Genomic DNA, 27,989 nt, shown 5'->3' on the forward strand with positions numbered 1-27,989 from the left:
GAGGCGGGCTGCAGAGGAAGAAGACACTTAACGGTGCAAGTCAAAATCTCAGCTCCTTTGTGGGCTCTTATCCTAGGGAGCCTTTTTTTTTTTTTTTTTTTTTTAAACCTTGTGACATTGCAAGGACCATCTGCAGAGGGTTGGGCTCCCCTTCCCCTCCACACACCCTTTGGTCAAATTAAACAAAAAAAAAAACTCCATTTCCGTGTCGAGTTACGTCTTCCCCGGGACGTCACGGAGGCAGCTCAGCGCGCTGCCCGCCGCCAGCCCCGCTGCCGGCGGCAGCTGCTCTGCGCAGGCCTGGCTGAGGCCACCGAGGCGCGGCCGCCAGACGGGACCCCACTGCCCGCGCCGGACAGACGGAGGGAGGGAGGGAGGGACGGCGGGACGGCTCTCGGCCCTCGAGGCGGCAGGGCCGCCAACCCGGCCGCCGCCGCCCCTCACGGACCGCGCTCGCTGCGCGCCGGGCCCGCCCCCTCGGCCCCGCCCCGCTAGGGCCGGCCAATCAGAGTGTGCCGCCCGGCCTCGGCCCGCCAACAGTCCTTCCCGCGGCAGCGGCGCAGGGCAGCCGAACCCCTTCGTCTGTTTCCGGGAGCGGCCGCCGGAGCCCCGATCCCTTCCGGCTGCCGCCGACACCAGCGCCGAGCCTCTTCGGCAGCTTCCGGACACCCGGGGGAGGGAGCCGAGCGCGTTCGGCTCCCTCCGCCGTGGCGGAGGCTGGCGAGGCAGGACGACGCCCGCCTTTGCGGCTACTGCCCCAGGCGCGGCATGCGGCTGCTCTCGCGGGCTCTCCGCGCCGCCCGGGGGCGCCGGGCAGCCGCGCTTCCTCCTCGGAGCTACCGACCGGCACCAGTGGAAGGCAGCGCAGCAGCGCCATGTCGGCCGCAGCCGCGGCGCTCGCTCAGCGCCCGGCCTCGCTTGGACGAGCTGTTCGCCGCCCCCTCCTTACGCCGCCTCCTGGAGGAGCGGGCGCGGGGCGGGGCCGGGGCGGAGGTGGCGGCGCGGATCCAGCGGCTGCGCGACAAGGAGCAGGAGCTGCGCGACACGCAGGAGCTGGCGCGGCAAGGTGAGCCGGCCCCGCCCCACCGCGGCCGCCCCGCTCCGGTCCCGTCCGGCCCGGCCCCGCACCGTGGTGGGGGGGGGGGGGGGAGGGTTGGGCGGGGAACCCGCGCTGGCGCGGAGCCTCCTCGAGGCGGGTGGCCGCGACGAGGGAGCGGGGAGGCGGTGATTTGCATAGGCCGGGCGTGATTGGAGGAGTGTCCCGGGGGCGGGGCGTAGGCGGCCACGTGGCGCCGCGCACCTGTGTGGGGGCCGGCGGCGGCGCTGCGCCTGCGCCGGGGGGGGGGGAAACTGAGTGGCCGCGCGTGCGCGGCTGAGCGCTACAGGTGAAACGGCGGTTAAGCAGAGGGAGCTTAATAGGTGCGTGTGCGGCCGTCAGCGGAGGTCCCTAGAGGGCGCGTTTTTGCCGCTTCTCCCCGGTGCGAGGTGAGAAGCAGGAGCGCAGGGCGTGGTGGCACGGCCGTTATTTTTCCCTGCTGCGCGCAGCCTGTCTGTGGCCCGCAGAGGCCTGAAGCTGGCGTGCCGGTCGCCTGTGCCCGTACCGGAACCGCTTATGTTCCCTTCACAAAAAACAAACAAACCTTATAAGCAGAGGGCAAGATATGTGTGAGCTAGGGTGAGTGGGCAAGTTTCATCTATAGACATGAAAAATGTTATGGAAACAGATGGGAACCACTGACATTTGAAGGAGGGGCAGCATGATCCTATTGATTTTGCATAAAATCAGGGTAATCCTATTGGGATACAAATTTTTTTTTTTTGGAGTCTTATTGGTTGCAAGCTTTTCTTAACTTGCTACTATGAAGAAGGACCACTACACCTGTACTTCTTCATTTTAGAAGGCATAACATTTAGCAAACATTTGTGTTACATTCTCACCATGATTTAACTTCTTCTTGTGATTCCAGCAGCACACTTCCAGTCCACAGTGAATATTTTTTACTTTACATCAAGCTGCATTTTGATAGCATCTAGAAGTGTGGTAAAATAGCACAGATCAGTAAACATTTGCATGATCATTAAATGTTCACTGGATCATTTAAAACTTATTGCTTCATTAAATATTGGTTAAAAAAAGTATTAACTGTAGTCGGTTATTCTAGCTGATGCAGAAGGCAAACAATATCTGAAACCAAATTGTTTCTCTCTCTTTTTTTTTTTTTTTTTGTTCTCGTCTCCCACCTCAAACTGAAGGAAGAAAAACGCTTCCCTTGGGGGATAAAACCCCACTAATCATTGACCTTAATTAACTAAATAAAAGGGGTTTGTTTTTTTTTCTCCTTTCAGAGCTTGCTGAAGAAGCTAGTGCCATCAAAACTTTATTTAGAGCTTCAGCAAAGTGATTGCAAGTGCTTGGTCAGTAGTAACTTTGAGCACTTCTGTAGTTTATCCTTTAAAATGTTTTTAATATATTAACTGATTTTAAAGATGATGTTATGTTTACACTTTAAAATAGGCAATGCAGTTAAATGGATTATTTCTTAAAAATTGCATCATAGATATCTAATTTGATTATATTCAACTTATAATTCCTTAATTTTTGTCCTTCTTGCTATAGGCCTTATATAAATGACTAGCCCTTAATCAGTCACTAGTTACTACAAAATTTTAGGTAGTGTTGCGGATGACCAGATTTGCATGCTCAAAGCGTTAGAGCTAGTCAGTTAGCCAACCATGCATGCTCTTAGCCTGCTGTTAAGTAAAGCATGCTTGTGATAAACCAGTTAGCACACAACTGTGTTTTTCAGTTTTCTTTTTCTAGAATTGATTTGATAAAAATACTGGTTTATTCACCAATATTAAACCTGGTCTATAAAGTCAAAAAGTTTCCTTTAGAATTGCGTTTGTGACTTGTTGCAGTTACACTGCTGAAAAGGTTCATGTGTACTCTCACACTGAACTGCCAGTCTCAGCTGAACTCGTATAGAAGCTTGTTGTGCCAAATGGGAGAGGTTGAGCTCCCTCCTTTTCCCTTCTTGCTGCTGACTGTGCAGTCTGTCACTTTCTTTGTACAATTTTCTCCTTTTGGAGGTTAGTTTTTCTTGTTTTTCTTCTGGGAAAGTGAGCTGAATCAGTGCAGATAGGAGACTGCTTAAGCTGATGCTGTAGCGCAAGGATGTATGTGGAACCACAGCCTCAATATATGGAATGCCTTTTTATTTATTTATTTGTTTAAAGCTGTAACAGAGCCCTGAAGTGACCAGAAAAAAGGAACGGTTTAACATATTAAAACTGTAGCATAGACAAACAGCTGTACTTACAAAGCGTTAGTGTTGATCAGTCAAGTAACACTTTAAAAATATCACAGTCCCCTTTTTATGCAAGAGGCTTTTCATGCCTTTGTTTTTAGTCTGTTTTTAGTGATGACACATGGTTAGTAGTTTTGCAGCTGTTCTGGCTTAACTTGACAGAGGTAAAATACTTGAAATTACTGGGGTTTTACATATGATGCTAGCATAAAAGTCCTTTTAATGAGGAGTGTCAGTTGCGGGGCTTCTGTGCTTTTTAAATCTTTGATGCTCCTACCGCAGATGAAAACAGAAAGTAATTTCATAGTATGGCTGAGGTAAGAAGAGACCTCTGGATAGTCTCTAGTCCAACGCCCCTGCTCAGAACAGGGTCAGCTACAGGAGGTTGGTGAGTGCCATGTCCAGTTAGGTTTTGAACATCTCCAAGGATGGACACTCCACAACCTCTCTGGGCAACCTATGCCAGTGTTAGACCACCCTCACAGTAAAAAATGTTTTTTTTTTTTCTTATGTCTAACAGGAATTACCTGTATTCAGACATTCCCATGTCTGATACTTGGACAACATCAGAAAACACTCTTAACAAATATTGTTCATCTTTACAGATCATATTATTAATCTTTTTTTCTGAAAGATTTAGTGTATTTTTTATTTGTTAAGTGGAGTAGGTTGTTCATACAATTATTTTTCAGAAGGTTTTCTGAGAGCGGCGGTGATTTTAAGTCTGATGATTAACCATACTCAAATATTCCAGATGAGAGTGAAGATTTGCGGAAGCTTGCAGAAAGGGAAATCATTTCCTGTAAAGAAGAGATAGCTGAACTGAAACGCCAGGTTAGAGTCCTTTGAAAAGCCTTTGTTTCCTTACCATTCTTAAATTTGCAAAGCCAAGTTGTCTTCTCGTCAAAATAAGATATGTGATTGTGCATGTAGACCTCTTCTCTCTCCTCCCCCTCCCAAAGTAGTCTGTAACCAGTGTTCATTGTCTAAGGAAAATGAAAAAGGCAGACCATATGTAGACCATCTGTGAATGTCTACTTGTATCAGAAATTATTTGAATCAATAAAACTTGATAAGTAAGTTCTGTGGTTTGTCCTGTCTTAGTGTGTGTTTGTGGATGTCCATCTTTTAGCTATTAGTAACAGTAAACTTGTGCAGTATCACACACTAGTGGTTTTGAAAAAGACTTTTTAAAACTGTGTAGCTATTTCAGACCTGCTAGCTTATATAGGCTCTACATAGTATCTATGGTATTTTGTGTCAAAATAATTCTCTTAACATAAACACATGTTACAGTTTCCTAATTTTGCTAGTGCAGTAGAGGCTGCTATTGTCGCATCCTTTATTCATTTAGCAACAGTGCAACAGTCATTTTATAAACATTTCTGTAAATTTTCATGATAAAGATTTACCAAAAGAAGAAAGAGAAGTCTGTACAATGAGATTAAGCCTAATGCTGGGAAAGAAAGATGGGTGAAAACACTTACAAATCATCCAAAATTACATGCAGCCTGTAAAATTATTATACAGGTTTTTTTGGTTCTAATATTCTGGCATATCCTTTAGTTCTGCAGATCAATGTCAGGTCACCTCTCATGTAAAAAGAAAATTATAGCTGAATTCTTGTTGAAGGAGTATATTCCTGAAAAGAAAAAAAAAATATATATATATAATCTTATAATAGTATTATATATATATATAATATATATATATATAATCTTCATTCCTAAGCTGAGACTAGATTAAAAGGAAACGATGCAAAGGGAGATAGTCACTTTTTTTGCAAGCATCAGTGTGCATCCTGTGGTGTACAACATGGTGCAGTGCTCCTGAATAATGAAAAGTTCTGTAAAGTTTTGTACGTCTTGAATAAAAACTTCTGTTACCACAAAGAGACACAGCGTCCCACCTCCCTCTTCCTGACTGTGTATTAATGCAAAGGGCATCAGAAAGCACTGGGAACCCAGTCCTCTGGAGAATCAATGAGTTAATGCAGGAGAATGCCACATAGAATGCTTAGACTTGCATGACGTTTCCTTTACATGGCTTTTCATCTCAATGGTGGGTTGTGGTGTCAGAGTGAAATCTTAGATGGATATTTTTGTATTCACAGATAGTATTGCTTTTGATTCCTTCAGAAGAAACAGACAACAGTGATCTTGTCATGGAAGTAACTGCTGGAGTTGGAGGACAGGAAGCGATGTTATTCACCTCAGAGATATTTGATATGTATCAACGATATGCTGCCTATAGAAAGTGGAGTTTTGAAATACTAGAATACTTTCCCAGTGAAATAGGTCAGTAATGAAAATACTTAATATTTGTGACTTTTTAATTTCAGTTGAAACATTTTACTCAGGACACTTGAGTTTCCTGTCTGCAGGAAACTGATTTGCACTAATTTGGTTTTAGAATTAGAGATTATTTGAATGTTTTTGTATTTGAGAATGAAATTTCATTTGAAAAATAGTGCTAAATACTAAAGTACAAAAAAATAAAATTTGTTTTCCAGTAGCTTCAGAAAAGTAGAAATGAAACTAATTGTTTGGAATGAGGAAGTTCAGAAAGTGAGGCAAATATGTTTCAGCTTTATTTTTTTTACAAATACAGGTTAGATACTCATTTTTATTGTGTTTGGATATGTTATTCTATTTAGTTACTTGACGTTTCTGGTGCTTGTGGATCAGTTTGGTGGCAGGCTGAATGTCTGTTCATTGTTATGGGTTCCTTGGCAGAGAGAGAAAAACTGTATAATTGAAAGTATTCTCAGTGTAGAAGTAGTTTTTTTCCTTTCTTCCCTCTTCCTTACTTCCTCTGCACCTATCTGAAAAGTCCTACCATTTTTTGTTTTGTCTGTTCTGATGTCCTTTCACTTAGAATGGTAAAGATTATGCTTTTTTGTCTGGGATAGTTTTTTGCTTGGTTAATGAGGTAAGTCAGCTCTCATAAGCACTAGATCTAGCATAAGATAAGCAGCAACATGTGGCTGGATGCAAGGAGGTTAAAAAAAAAGTGTCTTTTCATGATCATGAGCTGTTAGCTTACTGCATCTCATGAAACTCTGTCTTTACAAAGATGAGGTTTGGTAGGTTTACACGACAAATGAAAGTCCAGTAATGGCATGTGTTAACATATTAATTCTAGCTTAATCAAGCTAGCCTGCAAGGTTGTCTCACAGAGATGAGGCTGCTGTCCTGTCCCTGCGTTCCTCTGACTCCTTTCCGTTGGCACTTGTGATTGTGTGGCTATGCAGAGATTCAGTCACCACGTTGATCTGACTGGAAAACAGCACACACAAACGTGATTAGTTTTCAGGTGATCCAGCACAAGAGGAGAAGAGAAATGCTCATGGAGGGCAGTGAAGGCAGAAATGTGTGGCTGGTACGGGTGACAGTGAGAAAACCAGGACCTCTTCTTCCAGCAGCAAGAGTCTTTGAGTTAAAGCCAGCTGTGAAACTTCAATCCAAGTCATGGCAGTGAACATGAGGTGACAGGGATTTCAGGTTTTGACTGACAAATTGAATATTCAGCCATGGTAGATGGCTGAATCTGGCCAGGCTAGATTTGCTGAGTCTGAGTGTGTTAACATATCTGCATGCTTACTGATATCCATGCTGTCATTAGTAAAGCTGGTGCATTTTGCTAACCTACATTTTCCTGTGGAGGAGTACATGTATTATAATAGGTATGGATAAGTAAAGGAGCACTTGTCCAGTTTACTACTCCTGTCTCAGACTGGTTAGGAAACTTTAACCACATTTGTACTTTCATCAGCATCTTTTTTTTTTTTTTTCCTTTTTTATACTGATAGGTAGTTCGTTTTTAGTTTTACTTAAAGCTTATGCTTTGATTCTTAATACTTCTAATGAATAGGTGTCAATGAAATGTAATCTGAATTCACCTAATTGGTAATGTGAGAAGTAATCATTCAAAAAACTACTTATTTTTAATTGCAAAAAAATGAGGGAAACAATTTGCATGTGAAACTTTGTCAAAGGTGAAATGGAAAAAGCTAAGTTGTTAGTATGTGTAATCTTTTAGAAAAACTGAAATGTCTTTTCAATCAACAGTATTAATATAAATGCAGAGAGATTTTAGCAAACTTTGAGAAATAAGAAACATCTAACACATCATCTATTTGCTTATGCCATATTTTGGACTTAATGGTACTCTCAAATATTTTGAATCTTTTCTATTCCTACCCTGTAGAAATTCACAAAAAAAAAATATCCACAACTCTGCTAACAAATCTTCTCTTCTCATTGAGCTACTTGTCCACTTCTAGTGAGGATCTTTCAGTCTTGAGCCTTAAGACCTTTCTTGACATCAAGTAAAGTTTTTGATTCATTGTTACATACTGAGAAGAGGTTCAAAAATTGGGCTGTATGGGGCGGTAGAGTAGAGTATCACAAATTCAGAACTTGAAAATGTAAGTACAGGTTTGATTTGCTCTCTATATTCACACTTCAGAAAAGGGAGGCTCCTTTCTTTATCTGTTACCTATGCAGATATGCTTTTGTCAAGCCAACGGGCTTACTTTTCAGTGATTATAATTAAGATAGAGTTACTGATTTCAATTTAATATGGATTTCACTTCTGGATTCTTAAAACCCATAATAGAATGCAATAAAAACCTTCTTTAGATTTCTTTTTAGCAGGTAACTTATTCCAAGTTCAACTTTTTGAACTTTTGAATCAGAGCTGTTTTTCACCATTCCAAAATTTCCATCTAGAGCAGCTGCTGTTAATTCAATTAATACATTCTTAAATTCTGTGAACTTGAATTTACTGTCATTTATTACGTAGACTTGTTATCGCTAATAAACTTTTTTTTTATAGTCAGGAGGTCATTTAAGTAAACAGTTTGCACAGCTTAAGTGAAGGTAGAGAGAAGATGAAGTTCACAGCAGCTGAAAGGGAAAGTCGTGTTTATCCCTATTTATGACTAGGCAAACATGACCAGAAGCTGAGCCAATTCAAGCTACTAAGCCTGTAGAAGTCTATTAACTTTTTAGCAAATTAAATTGGCATAGCAAGGTTAGATAAGTGTAAATGGTTTATGGGGAAGAGGCTTGAGTCCTGTGCATTTCACCTGCCCAAGAAGGGGATGTGGAAAGGAAACGAAGGCCATCCTTTCCAGTGATGGCAAACTTTAGATCAGATAAATGCAGCTGTCACATACAACTTCATCACCTTCAGAGCATAGTTTCACAGTCAGCTTAAACGACCAGTTGCCACCTTCCTTCCAGTTGCCAGCATTATGTTCCTTTCAGCTCTAGCGATTTTGAGACCACTATGCTAATTGGGTCATTCAGCTGATCTGGCTTGAAATCTATCTATTGTTATTGGACAGTTTTAAGCTGAGTCAGATCTGACTCAACTTGCAGTTCTGTGATTGCAAGAGAAAGGGTGTGGTGTTTGACTACCCTTTTGATGAAAGCTCATTCTTAGGTGGACAATGAACCCACACCCTCTGAGGCATTCTTTCTAATACCTTAAATTGGAAATTGGAGTAATACATTAACCTCGTTAACATCCTGCCATATTTTCTTTTTGAAACTGTTGGTTTCTGAATGGATACATATTTATTGTAAACTATTTTGTCTTGCTGATGGCTTGCCTGTGCAAGGAGATGAATATTTAGGAAGCTAGCTATCAATTTAGAGGAAAATAAAGGCAGTTCTATCCTCTGTATGCCTCCTGCAGTGTATTTTCTGATCTTATTCACTTGCATGGCTACATATTATCAAAAACTGAGGGGCTGGGAATAAGTTGAGAGGTAGGGGACTATGGGAAGCTCTGCCGCTGAAAGACATGTTTTCCAGGCTGAGCCCTCAGGTTCAAAGCGTCTTTGCTGTGTTTAGGAAAGACTGAGTTGAGGATATTTGCTGGTGATGCTAGGCTGTTGTGTCCCATCCACACTCAATTTTTTATGGACTGCATGAGCAAAAGCATGGGTCCTGCATTAAAATGTCAAGCTCACTCACTTCAGAGATCTCCGGAGTTTGACTAAAAGTTGAACGTGATGAGCATGTGTAAACAAGGTGGTTGTTAAGCAAAGCTGTAAGTAAGAATCAGTTTGGATCCACGCTTAAGTGACATTATTGTCCTATCCCAAAGAGTACCTTTGTACAAAATAACACATTCAAGATTTAAGATGCACATTAAACACAAACCTACATCACTACTTATCCACTACTTCCAGCCCCATAGTGGCATGCAGAGCCATAGATGTAGGACTTTGTCTCAGTCTGAGTATAAGCTGCCACATAAAAAGCACACACCTTGCTCTGTGCCCATCAGCTTTTTAGGATAGAGAGGAACATTTTAATTAAAAGAGATCAACATACACTTGGCAACAGCTAAAGAAGTAATGTTTGACAGGCCTACGATGCGTCTGCCATGTGAAGACGTTTTGATAAAAGGTTTGTGTAAATTTCATTGGATTTCACTGCATTTCATACTAATGCTGAATTTACCGTATATATTGGTAATCGTGTATCTGAAACAATATGTCCTAACTATATTTCTTTTAAACCAGTTTCTTGGGCATCTCATGCGAAGCACCACAGTGTTACAGACACACTATAATCACTGCAAACTTAAGTTCTCTCGAACATGTCGCAGATTTGGCTGCAGCTCAAAAGACAGACTGTACCCCTGATATATATATCAATGCCAGGATAAGTGAGGGAGAAAAGACAGAACATTAGCTGTTGCTATGAACTGCTTATTACACAATTAATACTTGTCAGGAGTGCCATAGCATTGTGGACATTGAAATTATTTTTACTCTGACATTGCCTAGCTTCTTCCTCGTGTGCAGAGGTTGCGTATTATGTTTTTTTTAGTACTTGCTTTTTTATGTAAAGGAGTAATTATGTTTCAATACCAGCATTGTAGTGAACTACATAAATTATTTTAGGTTGTATAAGAATCTTTCAATTTAAAGAGGAATCCTTTTGTTCATTGGAATGGTATTTGTATAATAGTACAAAGATTTTACAGTACCCATTAGAATGAAACTTACTGATTTAAATTGCAGATATTGGCAGATATTCTTACTTGTTAAAACACCTGCTTTATGGCCATATTTATTCTAAATATGATAGATTAATCTTGCAGAATAGTAGACAATGGCTTTAAATGAAATCACTGAAGCATTAGGTATGTTGAACATTGCATTCGAATCAAGTGGTACAGATTTGTGCAAGTAGAAGAAAAATTTTAAAAATCCTGAGAACAAAAATGAGATGAAAGCGAAAGAAGCAGTAAAGGCTATTTTGCAGAAACTTGACTCTAAAATGAAATCTGTTTTAGGAAAGTCATGGAGAGCGTTAAGTTTAAATAGAACAAAAACACTTACAAACCTGCTCAGTAGAGATGAAAAGCCTGGCTTGCATCCTGACTGATGATTTTTCTCATGCTCTGGATGGCTTTTCCAGATTCTGTGTTGTCTTCATTTTCATTTTTAAAAAGCTGTTATCTTGTCCCCATGGTACAAGGTTGTCGATGCAGTCGTGCTTTACCTAGTCTGCAGATAGCCTGAAACAGTATTTCTGAGAACTATGTGCCTGCTGTTTTCCTCAGCTGTATTTTCATGCTGGAAGAGTTCAACAGCAATAGTCTTTCAAGGTATTCTGTCTCCTCTTCAATTGCTCTCATTGCAGAGCATCCCTTGTACTGAGAACTGGATCAAGAAACTGATCTGGCTTAAAAAACAAAACAGGCAAAAAAATATGTTGTTTTTAAGCTTCATCGGTTCTTTAATCCCTCAAACAGTTATACTAGCACAAATGAAGAGAGGTTTGCACACTAGCACAAAAGGTAGAGCAAGAATACTGTAAACTAGGATTGCATCGAACTCTCTTCTGTCAAGAAACTACAGTTATATTGGGTTTTACTTTCAAGTTCCAATTCTGACAGCTCAATGCTAACTTCTAGTGCATTGCTGTCAAGTGTTTTGCTGAATGTATGGGTAGGAGGGGTAGGAGTTGGAGTTCTGCTCATTGTGAAAGAGCAATAGACTAAAATGAAAGAGCAAAAACAAAAGAGGATAATGGTAAAGAACAAAGAGTATAGGTAATAGTCGTCCTTAGGTTAAAATCTTTGAATGTTCTGAACTTTCGGAAGGTCTTAACGTTACCAAGTGTGATAAGGTTCTGAAATAACAGTAGACAAATTTGATATAGTTTTTGAAGGTGGCTTTCAAACTGTGATCTTTATGTAGACTTCCTGCTGGTGTTAGTGAGAGTTCTACTATGGTTGAACGATTGTATATGTACATATGTAGTTTCATGGCTCATAAACAATCTTCTTATGTATATAGATAAGTTGAATTTACCTCTGTTAAATGAATTTGATAGTCCTTTATTTGAGAAACTGTACAGGTATGTATGTTTCTGTTTAGAGTTTTCTTGTTGGATATAATTCTAAGCATTTAAATGGTGAATTCCTAATTTTGTTTAGGAAATGAATGACAATGATGTCTACATACCATGCTAGAATTATAATAGCATAGCATCAACAGTTTTTTACAGCTTTACAACTTTTTTTTTTTTTTTAATTTAAGGTGGCCTAAGACATGCAGTTGCCAGTATAGCAGGTCTGGAGGCTTACAAGTACATGAAATTTGAGGGAGGAGTGCATCGTGTTCAGCGGGTGCCAAAGACAGAAAAACAGGGACGCATTCACACCAGCACAATGACTGTTGCAATATTACCCCAACCCACTGAGGTAGTATTTGTATTTTAGTATAACTGATTTACTATGAGAAATGATTTACCTGCTGTTTTGCTGATGAACAAAATGTTTCCTATCCGTGTTTTGTTAATCTTTCTTAATGGTTTTTTTGAATCTTAAAATTTAAAGTCATTTTCTTTTTTTCCCTAGGAAATTGAGTTAAGGAACTTCTGGATTTCCTCAAAATCCTAATCTCCAAAAAAAAAAAAGTCACTGGCAATTAACTTAACTATACCTTAAAAATTCACTGTAACTTTGCCTTGCGTGTTTTGTGGAAAAGTTTAGATTTTTGACAAAGACTGAATTAGTTTACAGAGCTCATAGAGATTTCTTTTAACACCCCCTCTTCCTTATTTTTATAGTATCTACATTTCCCCCTTCCAAAGTATATGGCTGATAATATCTTCTTATCATATTTGCTTGGTTAACAAAGACTGGAAATCAGAGCTTTGTTGTAATTTTTATCTCATGTGAACTTCACAAACTGCTGAATATGTTATTTCTTCCTCTGCTCCCTAAGATGACTCAGTCCTTCCTCCCAGAAAACATAATTCCTTTCCAAAGCCCAGACAAGGTAATATGTTCCATTTTAGCTAAAACCCATCTGGTCAAGTTCAAATATTGGTTAACTCTGCTGTGAGCTCTGCTGTGCAGAGCTTTCAGAAGAGGGGGAAGATTGATACTAAGTGATGGTTATGTCGTAACTATTCTTTGACTTCCCTGCTTCCACGCTGTTGCATTCCAATCTGGTTATGAAGATTTGCTGTATTTGTTATAAATGGGTAGGGGCTACCACTCATAAACCTAAAAAGTGTTTGACCTTGCCTGAATGGGTTTTATAGAATAAAGCAACTATGCATATTTGATGTCTATGTAGAAAGAAAGAACATAAGCGTGTTCTTTTGCTTTATCTCCCACGACAGATGAGACTGCAAATTAATCCAAAAGATCTACGAATAGACACTAAGCGAGCTAGTGGAGCTGGTGGCCAGCATGTCAATACCACAGACAGTGCTGTACGGATAGTTCATATTCCAACAGGTAGCTTAATTTTTTCCTTAGTACATGATCTCCATTTTAAAATTACTGTCGTAATTACAATGCAATTTTTTGATCATCAAGAGATCTAAAAAGTAAAAACATCTTTGTATGTTTTTGACTTCCTGAATTTCTTCGTAAGACTTACCATACAAAAATAAGCTAACTGTAAGAGGCCTGATGAACCAGCAGTTCCCTTTGGAAAATGTCTTTAAAATCTACATAAATGTAGTTGATGGTGACTAAATCTCCACATCACAAAACTACTAAAAATTTGAGAACAACTATCTAGTTCTTTCTTCTTAAGTACGCAACTAAATTAACTGAATGTCGGAAATCAAGACTGAAAAGTCCTGGAACAGCTATCAAGTATAGAAAAATAGTTCCCAAGTGTTTCTTTTACAATTTATCATTTTTTAATCTTTATAATACTTTACAAAATAAAAGACTATGTATTTAGCTGCAGGTGAGACTATCAAGGTATTGGTGTGTCCTATTCACAGAATCACAGAATCGTTTAGGTTGGAAGGGACCTCTGGAGATCATCTAGTCCAACCTTCCTGCTCAAGCAGGGACCTCTAGAGCATATTGCCCAGGATCACATCCAGACGGGTTCTGAGTATCTCCAGCGAAGGAGACTCCACTACCTCTCTGGGCAACCTGTTCCAATGTTCAGTCACCCTCACAGTGAAGAAGTTTTTCCTCAGGTTTAGGTGGAACTTCCTGTGTTTCAGTTTCTGCCCATTGCCTCTTGTCCTGTTGCTGGGCACCACGGAGAAGAGGCTGGCCTCATCCTCTTGACACTCTCCCTTCAGATACTTGTACACGTTTATGAGATCGCCTCTCAATCTTCTCTTCTCCAGGCTGAACAGGCCCAGCTCCTGCAGTCTTTCTTCATAGGAGAGGTGCTCCAGCCCCCTCATCATCTTGGTAGCCCTCTGCTGGACTCTCCAGGAGTGCCATGTCTCTCTTGTACTGGGGAGCCCAGAACTGGACACAGGACTCCCAGGTGAGGCCTCCCCAGGGCTGAGTAGAAGGGGAGGATCACCTCCCTCGACCTGCTGGCAACACTCTGCCTAATGCAGCTCAGGATCCCATTGGCCTTCTTGGCCACAAGGGCACACTGCTGGCTCATGTTTAACTTGTTGTCCACCAGCACTCCCAGGTCCTTCTCTGCAGAGCTACTTTCCAACAGGTCAACTCCCAGCCTGTCGTGGTGCATGGGGTTATTGCTCCCCAGGTGTAGGACCCTGCACTTGCCTTTGTTGAACTTCAGGAGGTTCCTCTCCGCCCAACTCTCCAGCCTGTCCAGGTCCCTCTGGATGGCAGCACAGTCTTCTGGTGTGTCAGCCACTCCCCCCAGTTTAGTATCATCAGCAAACTTGCTGAGGGTGCACTCTGTCCCTTCCTCCAGGTCATTGATGAATACATTGAACAAGACTGGACCCAGGACTGAGCCCTGGGGGACACCGCTAGCCACAGGCCTCCAACTTGACTCTGCGCCATTCACCACAACCCTCTGAGCTCGGCCATCCAGCCAGTTCTCAAGCCACCTCACCGTCCACTCATCTAACCCACACTTCCGGAGTTTACTTATGAGGCTGTGATGGGAGACAGTTTCAAAAGCCTTGCGGAAGTCCAGGGAGACAACATCCACTGCTCTCCTCTCATCTACCCAGCCAGTCATTCCATCAGAGAAGGCTGTCAGATTGGTCAAGCATGACTTCCCTTTGGTGAATCCATGCTGACTACTCCTGATCACCTTCTTGTCCTCCACACGCTTAGAGATGGCCTCCAGGAGGAGCTGTTCCACCAGCTTTCCCGGGATGGAGGTGAGGCTGACAGGCCTGTAGTTTCCTGGCTCCTCCTTCTTGCCCTTTTGGAAGACTGGGGTGACATTGGCTTTCTTCCAGGCCTCAGGCACCTCTCCTGATCTCCAGGACCTTTCCAAGATGATGGAGAGTGGCCTAGCGATAACATCCGCCAGCTCCCTCAGCACTCGTGGGTGCATCCCATCGGGGCCCATGGATTTATGGATGTCAAGTTTGGACAAAAGATCTCTAACCCGATCCTCCTCGACCAAGGGAGAGTCTTCCTTTCTCCAGCCTTCCTCTCTTGTCCCCAGGGTCTGGAATTCCTGAGGACTGGCCTCAGCAGTGAAGACTGAAGCAAAGGCAGCATTCAATAACTCTGCCTTCTCTATATCCTTTGTTACCAGGGCACCCGCCCCATTCAGCAGCGGGCCCACATTTTCCCTCGTCTTCCTTTTGCTGTTGATGTATTTGAAGAAGCCCTTCTTGTTGTCCTTGACATCCCTTGCCAGATTTAATTCCAACTGGGCCTTAGCCTTCCTTGTTGCATCCCTGCACACTCTGACAACGTCCCTGTATTCCTCCCAAGTGGCCTGTCCCCTTTTCCACATTCTGTACACTTCCTTCTTCTGCTGGAGTTTTGCCAGGAGTTCCTTGCTCATCCATGCAGGTCTCCTGCCCGCTTTGCTGGACTTCTTCCTCAGAGGGATGCACCGGTCTTGAGCCTGGAGGAGCTCATTCATTATCAACCAAAATCACAAAAGTAATTATTGCTACAGATAAAACAGCTAAAATAGCTAAAAAGTGGACATTTGCAGTACTCAGTATCTGGAGCTAGAAAACAGCTATTTCTTTTGCAACAACTATTTTATTTTTAAACCTGGATGATGGCAGAACAGAAAATTTTCATGCATGCAAAAAGTGTTCATAGTATTCTAATGGCAGTGTCTTGTGCTCACCCTTTATTTGTAACTGTGACTACTACCTACTTCAGTAGGAAAGCCATTCATTTTGCCATTTAGGATTACACTCTAAAACCATCCAAAGAATTTATATGAAAAAGTTGTATTTAAGCTTTTAAATAATGGAAAGGGAACTGAAAAAACAGAGTAGGTCAGGACCTGATGACCTGCCTTCTTTTGATTAGTTTCTATCAGAGAGATTGCTCTATTTCCATCTTAAAATGTTTTTCTTTAAGTACTGTCTATCCTGGGGTCTGTTTGGGATACTAACTTACATTAATCTTCTGGCTCCTTTCCCACAGATCACAGACATAATTAGGAGGTCCATTCCCAGGGTTCAGGTTAGGAAACGTAGGAGGTATAAGATACACCCTCAAATGTTACCTGATTTGAGCTGTCATATCTTTTTTATTGCCATTTCTAAGCTTTTTACTTCCTTTTGAGCAACCTACAACAGCTGCCTTGATTTTCATTGTTTTTTTAACTCTTCCTGTTCTCTACCACAAGCAATAGTCAGGCTTTACAACCTCAAGGTAATACTGAGTCCTCGTTATCTCCACATATGCATATTTTTGCCACCCATTTTTTCATATTTATAGAAGACAATAATCTATTCTACACTTGTTGCATCACCTCAGTAAAGTAGAAAGTAAGCAGTAGAATTGATAGAATTCTGTTTAAAATATGATGACACAGAAGAACTGTACATTCCAAAAGTTTTGGACTTTCTGCATGTTTGGAAAAAAAAAAAACCCCAAATGATCTTATTTTTTGCTGAAGGTAGTTATTAGTGTTTGTTATAGTAATCCTAAACTGTATTGCAAAAATTTTGTGTTTATGCATTAGGAATGATTCAGAGGGCTTTTTACATCGAACCTTATCTCTTCACATTTTCCTTTTCCATCTTCATTCCTCTTCGTCTCTGTTCCTATACAAATGTTCTTTGACTTCTTCTATTTCTCTGCTTTTAACTTTGTACACAGGCCTTCATTATTACAAAAAACTTGTCTGAAAAAACTATTTCATAAAGTAATATTATGTAAGCTTACATAAATATGCTGTAAACTTATCAGAGGTACTCACAATAAATCCAAATAGCAACTTACCTTGTGCTATCTTTTTGCTGTATTTCTTCTCCGTACTGTTTTCTTAGGCTATTTACTTCTTACCTTAACTTGAGTTGTAGGTTTTGGCAGGGAGAAAGCGCACCTTTTTTGAAGAACATATTACCTATTTTTGTATCGTCTTACCATATTCCGTATACTCATTATCTAGTGTATACTATTGCTCCTTAACTCTTAATTTTCCTTGAATCGTGACTGAAAATTACTGACGTTGAAGCTATCTTCATGTATCTTTTATTTCATTGTTTACCTATTTGCCAACATATCTAATTAAGTTTCTTGTCTTATGGTTTACAGGACCTGTACAACTCAACTCTCACCTATCCCCCAAGCTCTATCATTAGATATTAATAAGCTGAGACTTTTACATTCCCGGTCCCCAAAATATATGTTGAAGAAAAAAGCTGTTTATTTTAAACTTTAACATAATAAAAATCTTGCAGAAATTGTGAAAACCTTTTTGTATATGTTACTGTTAAGTGTTAAATCTACTGTTATTTTTGGCAGGGATTGTGTCTGAATGTCAACAAGAAAGATCTCAAATAAGAAACAAAGAGAAGGCTATGCAAATGCTTTGTGCTAAACTATACAATCTCAAAATGGAAGAAGAAACTAAAAAGCGAAACAGCGTCCGAAAGATTCAGGTAAGTTTCACTTTGCAAAGACATAATGCTGTATGTGTGAAGGGTAAGTCCTGTGTTGAACTGGGAATAGGAAATGGAACTGTAGTGGAGAACAGTAGTCTGAAAAGAACTTAAATGAGACAAAGAAACACAAATTACATTCTAGGTCAGCAGTATAGTTCCGCAGAATATAAATTCCAGAGGCCTAGTGAAACAAACTGGATTAGAGCATGAATAACCAGAACAGTATTAGAGAAAGATGTAGTAAAATTGTTCTTTTACTTTTTTAATTGTTCTTCTTATACTTAAGAAGAATTACTGTAACTAGTGAGCTGGTCTTACTACTAAATACTTAGTACTAAATAATTAACAAATTTTCTATATTTGTGGAAGAAAAAGAAAAATTTGGGTTCAGATTCTTAATCTGTATTTAATCCTTTGTATAAAAAGACTGTGATCGTATACTACTACTTCTTTGATAGATTGGAACTAAAGGAAGATCGGAGAAGGTCAGAACATACGAAAATTTGGGTTCAGGTTCTTAATCTGTATTTAATCCTTTGTATAAAAAGACTGTGATCATATCCTACTTCTTCTTCTTTGATAGATTGGAACTAAAGGAAGATCGGAGAAGGTCAGAACATACAACTTTCCACAGGACCGAATTACTGACCACAGGATAAGCAGATCAATGCATCATATTGAATGTTTCATGTTAGGGGAAGACATGCTAGATGAAATGATACAATCCCTGAGGGAATATGCTGATTATGAATCTTTAATGGAAATTATTTCAGAAAGTGAAAAAATAAATCCATCCTGAACCTTGCCGTTTGTCAGACCAGATTACAAGAGATACTGGCACTTGTCTTGCAGAGAACTTATTGGAGCTCTATCCAGAAAATGGAACTGCTTTTCAGATCATGAAAGACAACATGACTTGTTTCTTCATAACTGATACACAGTTTTCTTTCTTGCTGAGTAGAAGACTATATGAGACATTATTGCTGCAGTAGTACACTTAAAAAGTAAATGTGACTGGTCCAGAAGTACCTGCAGTTTTTACTTGCTCCACGGAGAAGATACTGGTATGCCACTCTCAAAAGGTAGGCAGAAAAAAAAAAGAGCTATTGCTAGTCCCAGGTTTCACTCAAGCAGTAGTTTAGACATCAGTAGCAAACAGCTTACCTGATTAACAAAAAAATGCTGTTTTGTTAGAATCATTGAAAGAACATAATAAATGAGTGAATCTGTTACTGATGCAGAGATTTCACAAAGCAGATTTGTTAGTATCACTTACGCATGGCGTGGGAGAGGGAGTTCTTCAAAGTGCATCTCCTTCATGTTTCAATGGGCTTTTGGCACTTATTAATAAACACAAAGAAGAATTCCATAGGAATATCCCCTTTTCCAGCAAAAGCTGTCAAAGCCAAGGGACAAGTTATGCGATTACTTTGGAAAATAATATTTCTGTTTTTGAGTCAAAAGTGAAAAGAAACATTACGATATTGTTTGGCTGTCTTGAAGGCTGATATTTTTGCAGTCTCCATTTGGCTTTTATATGTACATAACCGCACAACTACTGCACAGAATATAATAGAGTCTTTGTCACCCTAGACATTGCCTGTGGTTCCACTGATGGGCTTGCTGGCTGGCTTCTGCCTGGCTCACAGCCTCCGTGTTCTTGTTTGTCCCTTAAACAACACTAGATGGTTCGTTGCCTTGCAAGTGGCTACCGTTGGATCAGTGTCAGAAAAGCCAGACACTTTGACATGATTCTGGCAGAAGGCTGACAGAGGTATCCCAAAACTGTCATCTGGCAGGGTTGTACAAGGTGGACTTCTTTACCTTAAGTTGTCCTGTGAATCCAGCCCTTTGGCCTTACACTTAACAGTACCTTCCTGGCAAGCTTTACTCCTTAAAGACTTGAAGTCTCTTTTTTGCTCTGTATTCATTTTAGTGAAAGATTTGTTTTCTCACAAAGCTGTGCCTTCACAAGTAACACAGCCTTCTTGAATTGTTAGAAGATTGTATTTTCAGGTGTGGTGGGATTCCTCCACTTCAGGTTGCTTAGCTTCCAGAAGGACTGTCTCCTTGATCTGCCAAGAATTAATGTTGATGATACTTAAAAAGAAATATATTTCTTCCAAGCGTTAGCAGAACTGCCTTCCAGCCACGGAGAGGAATCCAGATGTGTGATCCACCACCACACTTAAATTCTTCCCTTGGTTGTATTCACATTGTGTGCAAAAAATTATGTGTCTATCCCAAACATATCAATCTGAAAATAAATGTAAGTATCAGGCAGTGTTTCAGTGCACATCTTAACACCAGTAATGCAGAATTAATTCATTCTTTTAGATAAACTCAGCAAGAGATTGATCATGTACAGAGATGGGAGAAGGCAGTGCAGGAGTGGATCAGAAGTAAGCACTGCTTGCCAATAGCTGCCTGGCAGATCATACATACTTTCAGCGTGAATTTAGAGGTTTCTTTTGCGCTATTACCACTTTCCACCATTAAACCAGCGTTCTTTGTGAACTGTTTCTCCACCGACACTGAGCACTTTGCAGGCAAGATGCAGTTACAGGAATAAATACCATCGCACACTTTGTTCCGAGGAGCTCTGGGGCCTGTCCTAGGGACGCGGTGGGGGCGGGGGTGAGGTGTTTGCAAAACGGGCAGCGCCGGGGCCACGACAACGGGGGCAATGGGGTTTCTTCTTTTCTTTTACAGTAGCGGCCGCGCTGCTGCGGGGAGGACGCCAGCACACGGCTCGCCCGCGCGGCACGGGGCTGCCGCCGCCGGGGGCGACTCGCCACGCCGGGGCAGCCGGCGCAAGGGTAAGTGCGGGGCTGCCGCGGGCTGCCGCTGACAGCGCGGGGCGGGAGCGGCCCCGCCTTCCCCCTCCCCCGCTCTCCCGCGCTCCGCCCCCTGGAGCGGAGCGCGCGCGCGCCACCGCCGCGGCCACTCGCCGCGCTCCTCGGCCGAAGAGGGAAAACGTGAGCGGCGCCGGCTCCGCCCGCGGCGCCGCGGATTGGCCCCCGCCTCCTGCCCGCCTCCCATTGGCCGCGCCGCCCCGGCCGGCGGGGCCCTATTGGCCGCCGCGATTTTGGATACCAAATTCAAAGTTTTTAAAAGTACCCGGCAAGGGCGGCCGCGCACTCACTGCCCGCGGGCCGCGGCGGCTGCAGCCATGCAGGTGAGAGCGGCCGGGCCGGGCCAAGCCAAGGCAAGCCAAGCCAAGGCAAGCCAAGTGGGGGCCGGCGGACCGGCCAGTCAGCTGCAGGCTGTCCGGTCGCAGCGGGGGCGCGCAGGGCTGCGCGGCGCGCGGGACCCCCACGGAAGGGGTCGTTGGGGGCTGGAGCTACCGGGGGGCTTCGGCGGCGCCGTGCGGGGAGACGAGCGGTTGGGGGGGGGGGAGCGAAGGGGAGGGAGGCGGCGGGAGGGCGGCCGCCGCTCCCCGCAGCCCGGCTGGCAGCGATCCCGCCGGCGGGACGCGTCCGCGGCGCATGGGCGCCGGCGGGGAGCGCCTAGCCCGCGCTGTCGGAGCCGTGTGGGGGGCGCCCCGCCGCCAGCCCCCCGCCCCGGGGCCGGGGGGCGCCGATGGCGCCGGCGGGCGGCGGCCGAGGCGGCGGCGCGCAGCGCTGTCTCCCGCCCGCGCCCCGGGCCACGCCGCCAGGAGGGCGGCATCCCCCCGGCGCGGTCCTGCCCGCCCCGCGGCCACCATTTTGGGGGGAAAGCCTCAAAGGCGAGGGAAAGCGGAGAGCCCGTAGGCGCGGGGAGCGGTTCCTGGCGGCCCCGGGGGCTGGCAGGGCCCCCAAAGCTGCTCTACCTGCCTCGGACCCGGGCCATCTTGAGCGCGGGCGGGAGCAGCCTGACAGCGCAAAGCCCCGGGAACTCAGTAAATTTCGTTAAAGGGGAGCTGAGGCTTCTGCTTTAACTGCGGTACCTCAAAAACAGGGGTAGGGGTGGGGGATTAATTTCTAATTCTAACCAGATTCAGCCCAGTAGGTCCCCTGCTCCCAAGTGCTAGGAGGGAAAGGGGAGAAGGAGGTGGCTTTGGAAGGGGTTACATCTCTCCCCTGTGCCTTACCCGCAGTGCACAAAAAGCCAAACGTGTTTGCTCCATTATTCTATCCGATATCGGTAAGAAGGGACTTTTTCTCTGGAGCGTTCTTGAAATGCCTCTGTTTCTGTTTTGGTTTTTCCAAGACTATTGAGATTACTTAAATTCCCTAAAATACTTGCTCAAATGTGGAAGCCTATTTTGCATTCAGATCACAAAGGCATGCTGAAAATTATTTTTCCTTTAATTTAACGCAACAGAGATGGCTTCCTCTTCCCCTTCAGCCCTTCCCCATCCCCCCACAAGCGTTCATATGGAAAGCCTCACACTTGGCGGGAGGGGAAAGAAATGGATTAAGAAGAACTGTTTCCCCATATCTATCAATGCCAGCGTCCTTTTCTTCCACCCATTTAACATGCTTGTGTTACTATATTTCATCTTAAATCATTGTTTAATGGTCTCTGCCTTCCCTTGTAATTTACATGTACAAGTGAGCATGCATACAATTTCCGTGCACCACCCCCCCCTCCCCTGCCATTGCAAGATATCTGGCTATATCAGTAGCATTGCCTCTGGCCTTGGATGCAAGCCCTTCTGGTGGCTCTGGCCTGGCCATCCCAATATGACCTGCCTGGGCACTCTGGGCCACAGAAACGGCTTTCACCAATGTCCCTTGCAGGGACTCAGAATATCCTGAGTGTACTGCTTGCGTTTAGGGCAAGAAGTAAAGTCAATGGTGTATCTAAAAGTAATCTATATTTGGAGGAATGGAGACAATGTAAACGATCTCTGTCAGTTTTCTCAGCCCAAATATATGCGGCATAAGCCTCTTATTTTGAGAGGATCTCACGTAGATTTAGTGTGTGGCTACTCAAATTCTTAAATTCTTAGTTGTCTATGTTTTAGGCGCTAGAGGGTCAGTTAAAATTCATGCTTGCAGAAGGAAGACACAATCATTTCTTTAAAAGAAAAAAAAAAAAGGATTGTTTATGTAGCCTTGTATTAATGCTGCTGCTGTTGTTGTTGCAGGATACAAGCAAAATAACGAAAGCAAACCTTGATCATTCTTTCAAAATGAAATGTGATTTTAATTATACCTCTCTTCACACTGGAGTCATGTCGTCAAAGTCTGCCGTGGAAAAAATAAGACTGGAAGAATCCTGCCCCTCAAGTTATGAGGAAAGGTTTTGTAAAGACTGTGCTGAAGAGCATCAGAAAGTATTCCTTAGTGAATCATACCATGCAGTCCCCAGAAATCTAGATCTTGAAGATGAAGGAAGGCCTGTACATAACAAAGAAAACAAACAAGTAACCCAGAGACTTGATGAAGGTGTCTATGAAATGGAGGCCCTGGAAAATAGTAAATTTAATGATGACAGTGGTTACTCCTCTATGTTAAGCAATCAATACAGTGATTCAGTAGAACATGAGGATAGTATACCCTTGGCTGGAAATCTCTGTGCCACACCAAAGCATTGTCTCATGAAGAACCAAAACCAAGTACCGTTTTCAAAGAAGACTTTGTTGCCAGTAATCCATTATGAAGAAATGATTTGCTCAACTTTGAAAAAAAGTGGTAAAAGAAATCTCAAGTCTTGGACTTCAATAGACAGGATTGTTTTTAGGGGAAAGTTTGAACTTCATAACCTAATTGGAAAGAAAATGGGGTTAGACAGAATAGACGTTCTTGCCGAACTCTTCCAAAAGAACCTGAAGCATATATTAGCAAACATCTTAAAGCATCTTGATGAGATGGATTTAATAAAGTAAGTATATTGATCTTCCAGGTATTTTACTGGAAAAGCAAACAACCTAATCGGATGGCTTAAGAATATTTTAGGCATGAGGCTTGAAACATTTGCTCAATGGTTAGTAAATTATTAAGTTATCACCTAACTGCACAATTGTTCCTGCTGTTGAATAATACGTTTTCCCCCTCTCTTAGAAGGTAACTGACATGTCTGTATTTTCGTTACAGTGTTGCCAAAGTTAGCACAACATGGAAGAAGATTCTACATGAAGATAAATGGGCTTTCCAAACATATAGTAAAGCTGTGAAAAACATTTCTGTAAGTTTCTGCACTTGCTGGATATGTTAAGCCTAAGTTGGTGGTGTCTGTTATTTCAGGATTACTTGTAGCCTTAAGCGATCACGAGAGATCTTTGGTTGGAAACAGTTTCATTGGAGTGTTTGAATTTGTCCAGTTAGGATGCCCAAGCTCAATTATTGCTAATCACTTCATCTTTAGTGCCTTGACTGTTTTTGGAGTCCAAAGATGAGTGACTGAGAAGGTTACCCAAGATGATGTTCTTAGGGGCTTGCGCATGTCCTGTATGACAAAGGAAAAAGAGTATCAGTTCCAGCACTGATTCTTGGGTAAGCCATGGGCCATCTCAGCAGATGGCTTGCTAACTTCAGCATGGCCACTCATCCAGAAGGGAGAAAGAGTGAGAGAAACTAGCCAGCCAACAGGGAGACTCAGATCCTCTGTTTGTGCTTTCCAGCAGCAGTCTCTGAAGTGCAATGTCAGCTACAGAAAATTGAAAAGCCTTTGCATATAAGCCACTCCTAATACCCAGCATATTTGTTATATGAAATAATAAAAGGAGATCCAACTACACTAGCATTACACTTATCACGACAGGACTCTTCTAAAACACTAAGAGTTTCTCTCCTGAGATGGAAAGACAATGAAACCAGACAGAGAATCTGCCACAGGGTATGGTCACTAACTTCAACTTTAGATAGTGCTTTATGATACTAGTCTGGGGTGAAACAGCTGGACACCACTGATGTGAACATTCATCCTGTTAAGTTCGATTCCTTTCTACCACTGTGCATTCTTTTTAACTTGGAAGTGCACGTTTGGAAAATTAGGGGAGGAGGAGGAATTGACTCCTCAGAAGGAAAAGCTGTAAGCATTCCTGTTCACTATAAAGAATTAGAAATTTTGCTTTGCGCTTTAAAACACTGCAGTGACTAAACTGCGTGCTCTGTCTAAATAATTACAATGTGTTAATATGAAAGCAAAGTTCATTATATAATAGAAAATGATTTGTTCTAGTGGTCTGAAACTGGGCTATTTTCTATATGTTTACTATAGTAGTTAGCTGAGAAAGCTAAGAAAAAATTGGTAGCATACTACCTGCTATGACACTTAATTACTGGAAACCGCCAGAGGAGGAATCAAAGATAAATTGTTAGCTCATACTAAACAAAAAGTCATTTCATATTCTATAAATGGTTAGAAGATCTGACTCTTGAATTTTACTTGTGTTTTCCTTTTTATTAGGATGGCAGTAAAACATCAGAGCATGCTGCAACAAGGGAATATGTTCTCTACCGAGCAGCTTTAGCTTCTGTTCAGAAAGCCACCCCACCAAAAAACTTGAGTAAAAAAGGCACCAGATCCAAAGCATCTAAGAATCATAGCAGGCTCATGGAGTTTTCTGAGGTAACTGCTGTTTTCGTTCATCTTTAACTACTCGCATGTTAGCAGGCACATTATCAGCTTGTAAAAGATATTTCTAAAAGTAGTATCTTCAGCTTGAAGCACTTAAAATTCTTATATGTGTGGCTACCAGATTTTGCTTATTGAGCTAATTTTAAGAAACTATCAACAACTAACTGGAGAATAGTAATACACTGGGATGTTACACAGCTTTTTTCCCCTGAGTGCTTAGGTATCATCAAAATGAGGTAGTGATTTTTTTTTTTTTTGCTTAAATTTTGTCATGGATCAGACCTGAAAAAGCTTAGTCATTTCCTCTTCATTTCCGTGGGCTTATGATGAATTTGGTGCTTTTGAGATATACAATCCTCCCTCCAAGCTGTCAATTTTGCTTCAACACTGGTCAATTTCTATTTTCAAAAAGGCCAAAGACTACATAGTTTTGAAAACTGAAATGAATATCCCCTTGTTCATGTTATGCTTTTTTCAAGTAATTTCTGAAATTGAAATGGCTTTTTTAACTACAAATGTGTCCCAGATTTGGAGTTTTAATTCAGATTTTTGCTTGGTCAACAACTGTTAATAACATAATTTTTTAAATGGAGACTTTGTCGTTCAAAGAATTTATAATTTTCTAATCTTTGCTATAGACCAAAGTGCTATGGTTGCAACTGTCACAGAGAAGTTGTTAGGTTTAGAAACTGATTTCATCAAGGTGCACTGCTCTGTAGAATTAGAAACACTGGAAGTGTGGCTCTCCCTTCACCTTGTTATTTTTCTTAAACATTTTTTCAAATCTAGGTGCAGCTCTATATTGCAAGGGTATTACAAGACTTTTTAAAATGTCAGTTGAAAGTCATTGTTAACAAGCAAGGGATGTTCCTAACTAGCAAAGCAGTTGTTACACTCAAGCTCAAAAATCATACTTTGCAAATTGGTTAGACGAAAGATACAAAGTCAATTTAGAAGTGGCCTCACATTTTCATTTTGTAGTAACCTTTTAAAACAAACAAGACAGACCATCAGGCAGGAAAGTAAGATCAAGCTGTTCTAGAACAAATATACAGTACTTTGTAGCATTGCAAATCTGAAAATGCAACTGTAAACTAAAGTAGCAGTCTCAATTTTTGTTGCCATGATAAAAATATATATATGTGTGTGTGTATGCCCATGCACACATTTAAATTATGAAAAGATTTTGTGTTTAACAATTGAGTATAATATAATATACAGCTCTATAATTTTCAAATGCCAAATAAATTTGGATGGATCCATTTTTGTGTCAAAAATAGATTAATTTGAAATACTTAAAAATTGTTTCTGATGACACAATTTTTAAAAATCTTAAATTAAAACAGCTAACTAAATTCCCATCCTTGCATGAGGTTTGGAGAATTCAGGAGTTAGATCTGTGTTACTTTTCTTACTGCTTTATATTTAGTCTGGCTAGCCAGTGTTTTAGTCATCTATGACTGTACAAACGGTAAGACTTTTAAATGGGTTACCTCTAGTCCAGTATAAAATATCTGTGGTTATAGACTAATTACTCAATCTCCATCAGAATTTGATAAAAACAGAATTACACTGAACTTGTAATAACTTTTCTCCTACTCTAGAGAAATTAAATGTACAATGTGTTCTGTGGTAGTTAAATAACTTCAGGGAATGTTTGGGGCATCCGTTGATCTTTCGCTGATGACTTTGTACTTTTCCAACAGGCCGCCAAGACTTTGAAAAACACTGAAAGCCTTAAAGTCTGCCATCGCTGTGGCTCACCTGCAAAGTATGACTCCTATCTACACAGAGCAGTATGCAACCGTGAAAGCTGTGGCTTTGACTTTTGCACAAAGTGCATGTGCAGCTACCACAGCTCCAGTGACTGCATGAGTGGCAAACCAGTGAAACCAAACTCTAAGCTAGGGCCGCTTCCTGGGACTAAGAAAAGCAAACAGAATCTACGGCGATTGTGATCCATCCTAACACAAGTTGACAGATAAGCCATAAAAGTTCTTTCAGATATAAAGTTACCTAAGAAGAAAACCAAACATGAAAATGCTTCCTGCTACTCTATATTCAAAAAACAAAAAAAGTTAATGTAATGTTTGGTCTTGTCTAAATTCCTGAGAATTTTCACAAATAGCAATTTAAAAATATTTTACTAATTAATAAGTATAAAAGAAAACTCTGGATATGGATCCTAATAACCTTTTAAATATAGTCCTGACAGTTTCTATCTGCAGTGTTGCAGTCTTCAAAAACTGCCCACAGTAATATTGAACAAAGTAAAAAAGAGTTACCTTTGGCAAGCAACTTTCCATGTGTAACATTAGCAATTCTTGACTAGCAGAAGGGGAAAGCATAAATTTTGTTTTAATTAAGTATTAGCTCTTGTTGTTCCAAAAGTCTTTTAAAGCTTTTATAGTGAAAATTTAAAGTGAGGTGGGTAAGGTCTGTTTTAACATAAAATTCTGTGAGGACTCCAGATGTTACTATTTTTTTGAGGCTTTGCCTTAATTTTAAAATGTGAAAGTTCAAAATACCATTTCATCTGCTGATTTGCCTTATGTGAATCTCTTGTTGCTGTGCCTTCATTCTTCACTCATCCAGGAGCCACTGTGACCCTATCCTTTCCAATTAAAAAAAAAAAAAAGGAGAAAAAAGTACTGTATCTTGGCTGTATTGCTAAAAAAAAAAAATATTTTGGTTTGCTATTTTTTCTGAATTATAAGACATATTTTAACTATTTGTATATATTTGTAAATACCACTTTAAATATTTTCATGTGTTTGTATTGTAAATGTGAAAATAAATTACTGTTTTCAACAGATTTGTGAGTCTGGACTTTCTGTTTATAATGTTA

General features: G+C 41.5%; 2 protein-coding genes across 4 annotated transcripts; both read left to right on the forward strand.

Moving 5' to 3' along the window:
* The first annotated feature begins 505 nt into the window (after nt 1–505).
* MTRF1L (mitochondrial translation release factor 1 like) lies at nt 506–18,990 on the forward strand. Its single transcript, XM_068938682.1, has 7 exons — nt 506–1,066; nt 4,063–4,142; nt 5,422–5,605; nt 11,881–12,044; nt 12,974–13,091; nt 17,493–17,629; nt 18,216–18,990. Exons 1-7 carry the CDS (start codon nt 769–771, stop codon nt 18,429–18,431), a joined length of 1,197 nt encoding a protein of 398 aa, XP_068794783.1. The 5' UTR covers nt 506–768; the 3' UTR covers nt 18,432–18,990.
* On the forward strand, nt 18,573–27,955 carry FBXO5 (F-box protein 5). Of its 3 annotated transcripts, XM_068938679.1 has the most exons (6): nt 18,573–18,714; nt 20,345–20,451; nt 22,707–23,443; nt 23,656–23,746; nt 24,971–25,132; nt 26,848–27,955. In XM_068938679.1, exons 1-6 carry the CDS (start codon nt 18,699–18,701, stop codon nt 27,097–27,099), a joined length of 1,365 nt encoding a protein of 454 aa, XP_068794780.1. In that variant the 5' UTR covers nt 18,573–18,698; the 3' UTR covers nt 27,100–27,955. The 3 variants fall into 3 exon arrangements, with proteins under 3 accessions (XP_068794780.1, XP_068794781.1, XP_068794782.1); XM_068938680.1 differs by lacking the exons at nt 18,573–18,714; nt 20,345–20,451 and adding an exon at nt 20,715–20,810; XM_068938681.1 differs by lacking the exons at nt 18,573–18,714; nt 20,345–20,451 and adding an exon at nt 21,440–21,757.
* Nucleotides 27,956–27,989: the final 34 nt, after the last annotated feature.

This window comes from Struthio camelus, chromosome 3 (genome assembly GCF_040807025.1).
Source record: "Struthio camelus isolate bStrCam1 chromosome 3, bStrCam1.hap1, whole genome shotgun sequence".
In the NCBI taxonomy this organism is placed as follows: domain Eukaryota; kingdom Metazoa; phylum Chordata; class Aves; order Struthioniformes; family Struthionidae; genus Struthio; species Struthio camelus.

What these genes read in the sequence shown, in the direction of transcription:
- MTRF1L (XM_068938682.1), top strand. Translation starts at nt 769, where the DNA reads ATGCGGCTGCTCTCGCGGGCTCTCCGCGCCGCCCGGGGGCGCCGGGCA. An exon ending in TATTACCCCAACCCACTGAG is followed by an intron (nt 12,045 to 12,973) that starts GTAGTATTTGTA and finishes CTCCCACGACAG; the next exon opens with ATGAGACTGCAAATTAATCC. An exon ending in ACAGCGTCCGAAAGATTCAG is followed by an intron (nt 17,630 to 18,215) that starts GTAAGTTTCACT and finishes CTTCTTTGATAG; the next exon opens with ATTGGAACTAAAGGAAGATC.
- FBXO5 (XM_068938679.1), top strand. An exon ending in AAGCTGTGAAAAACATTTCT is followed by an intron (nt 23,747 to 24,970) that starts GTAAGTTTCTGC and finishes CCTTTTTATTAG; the next exon opens with GATGGCAGTAAAACATCAGA. An exon ending in GGCTCATGGAGTTTTCTGAG is followed by an intron (nt 25,133 to 26,847) that starts GTAACTGCTGTT and finishes CTTTTCCAACAG; the next exon opens with GCCGCCAAGACTTTGAAAAA.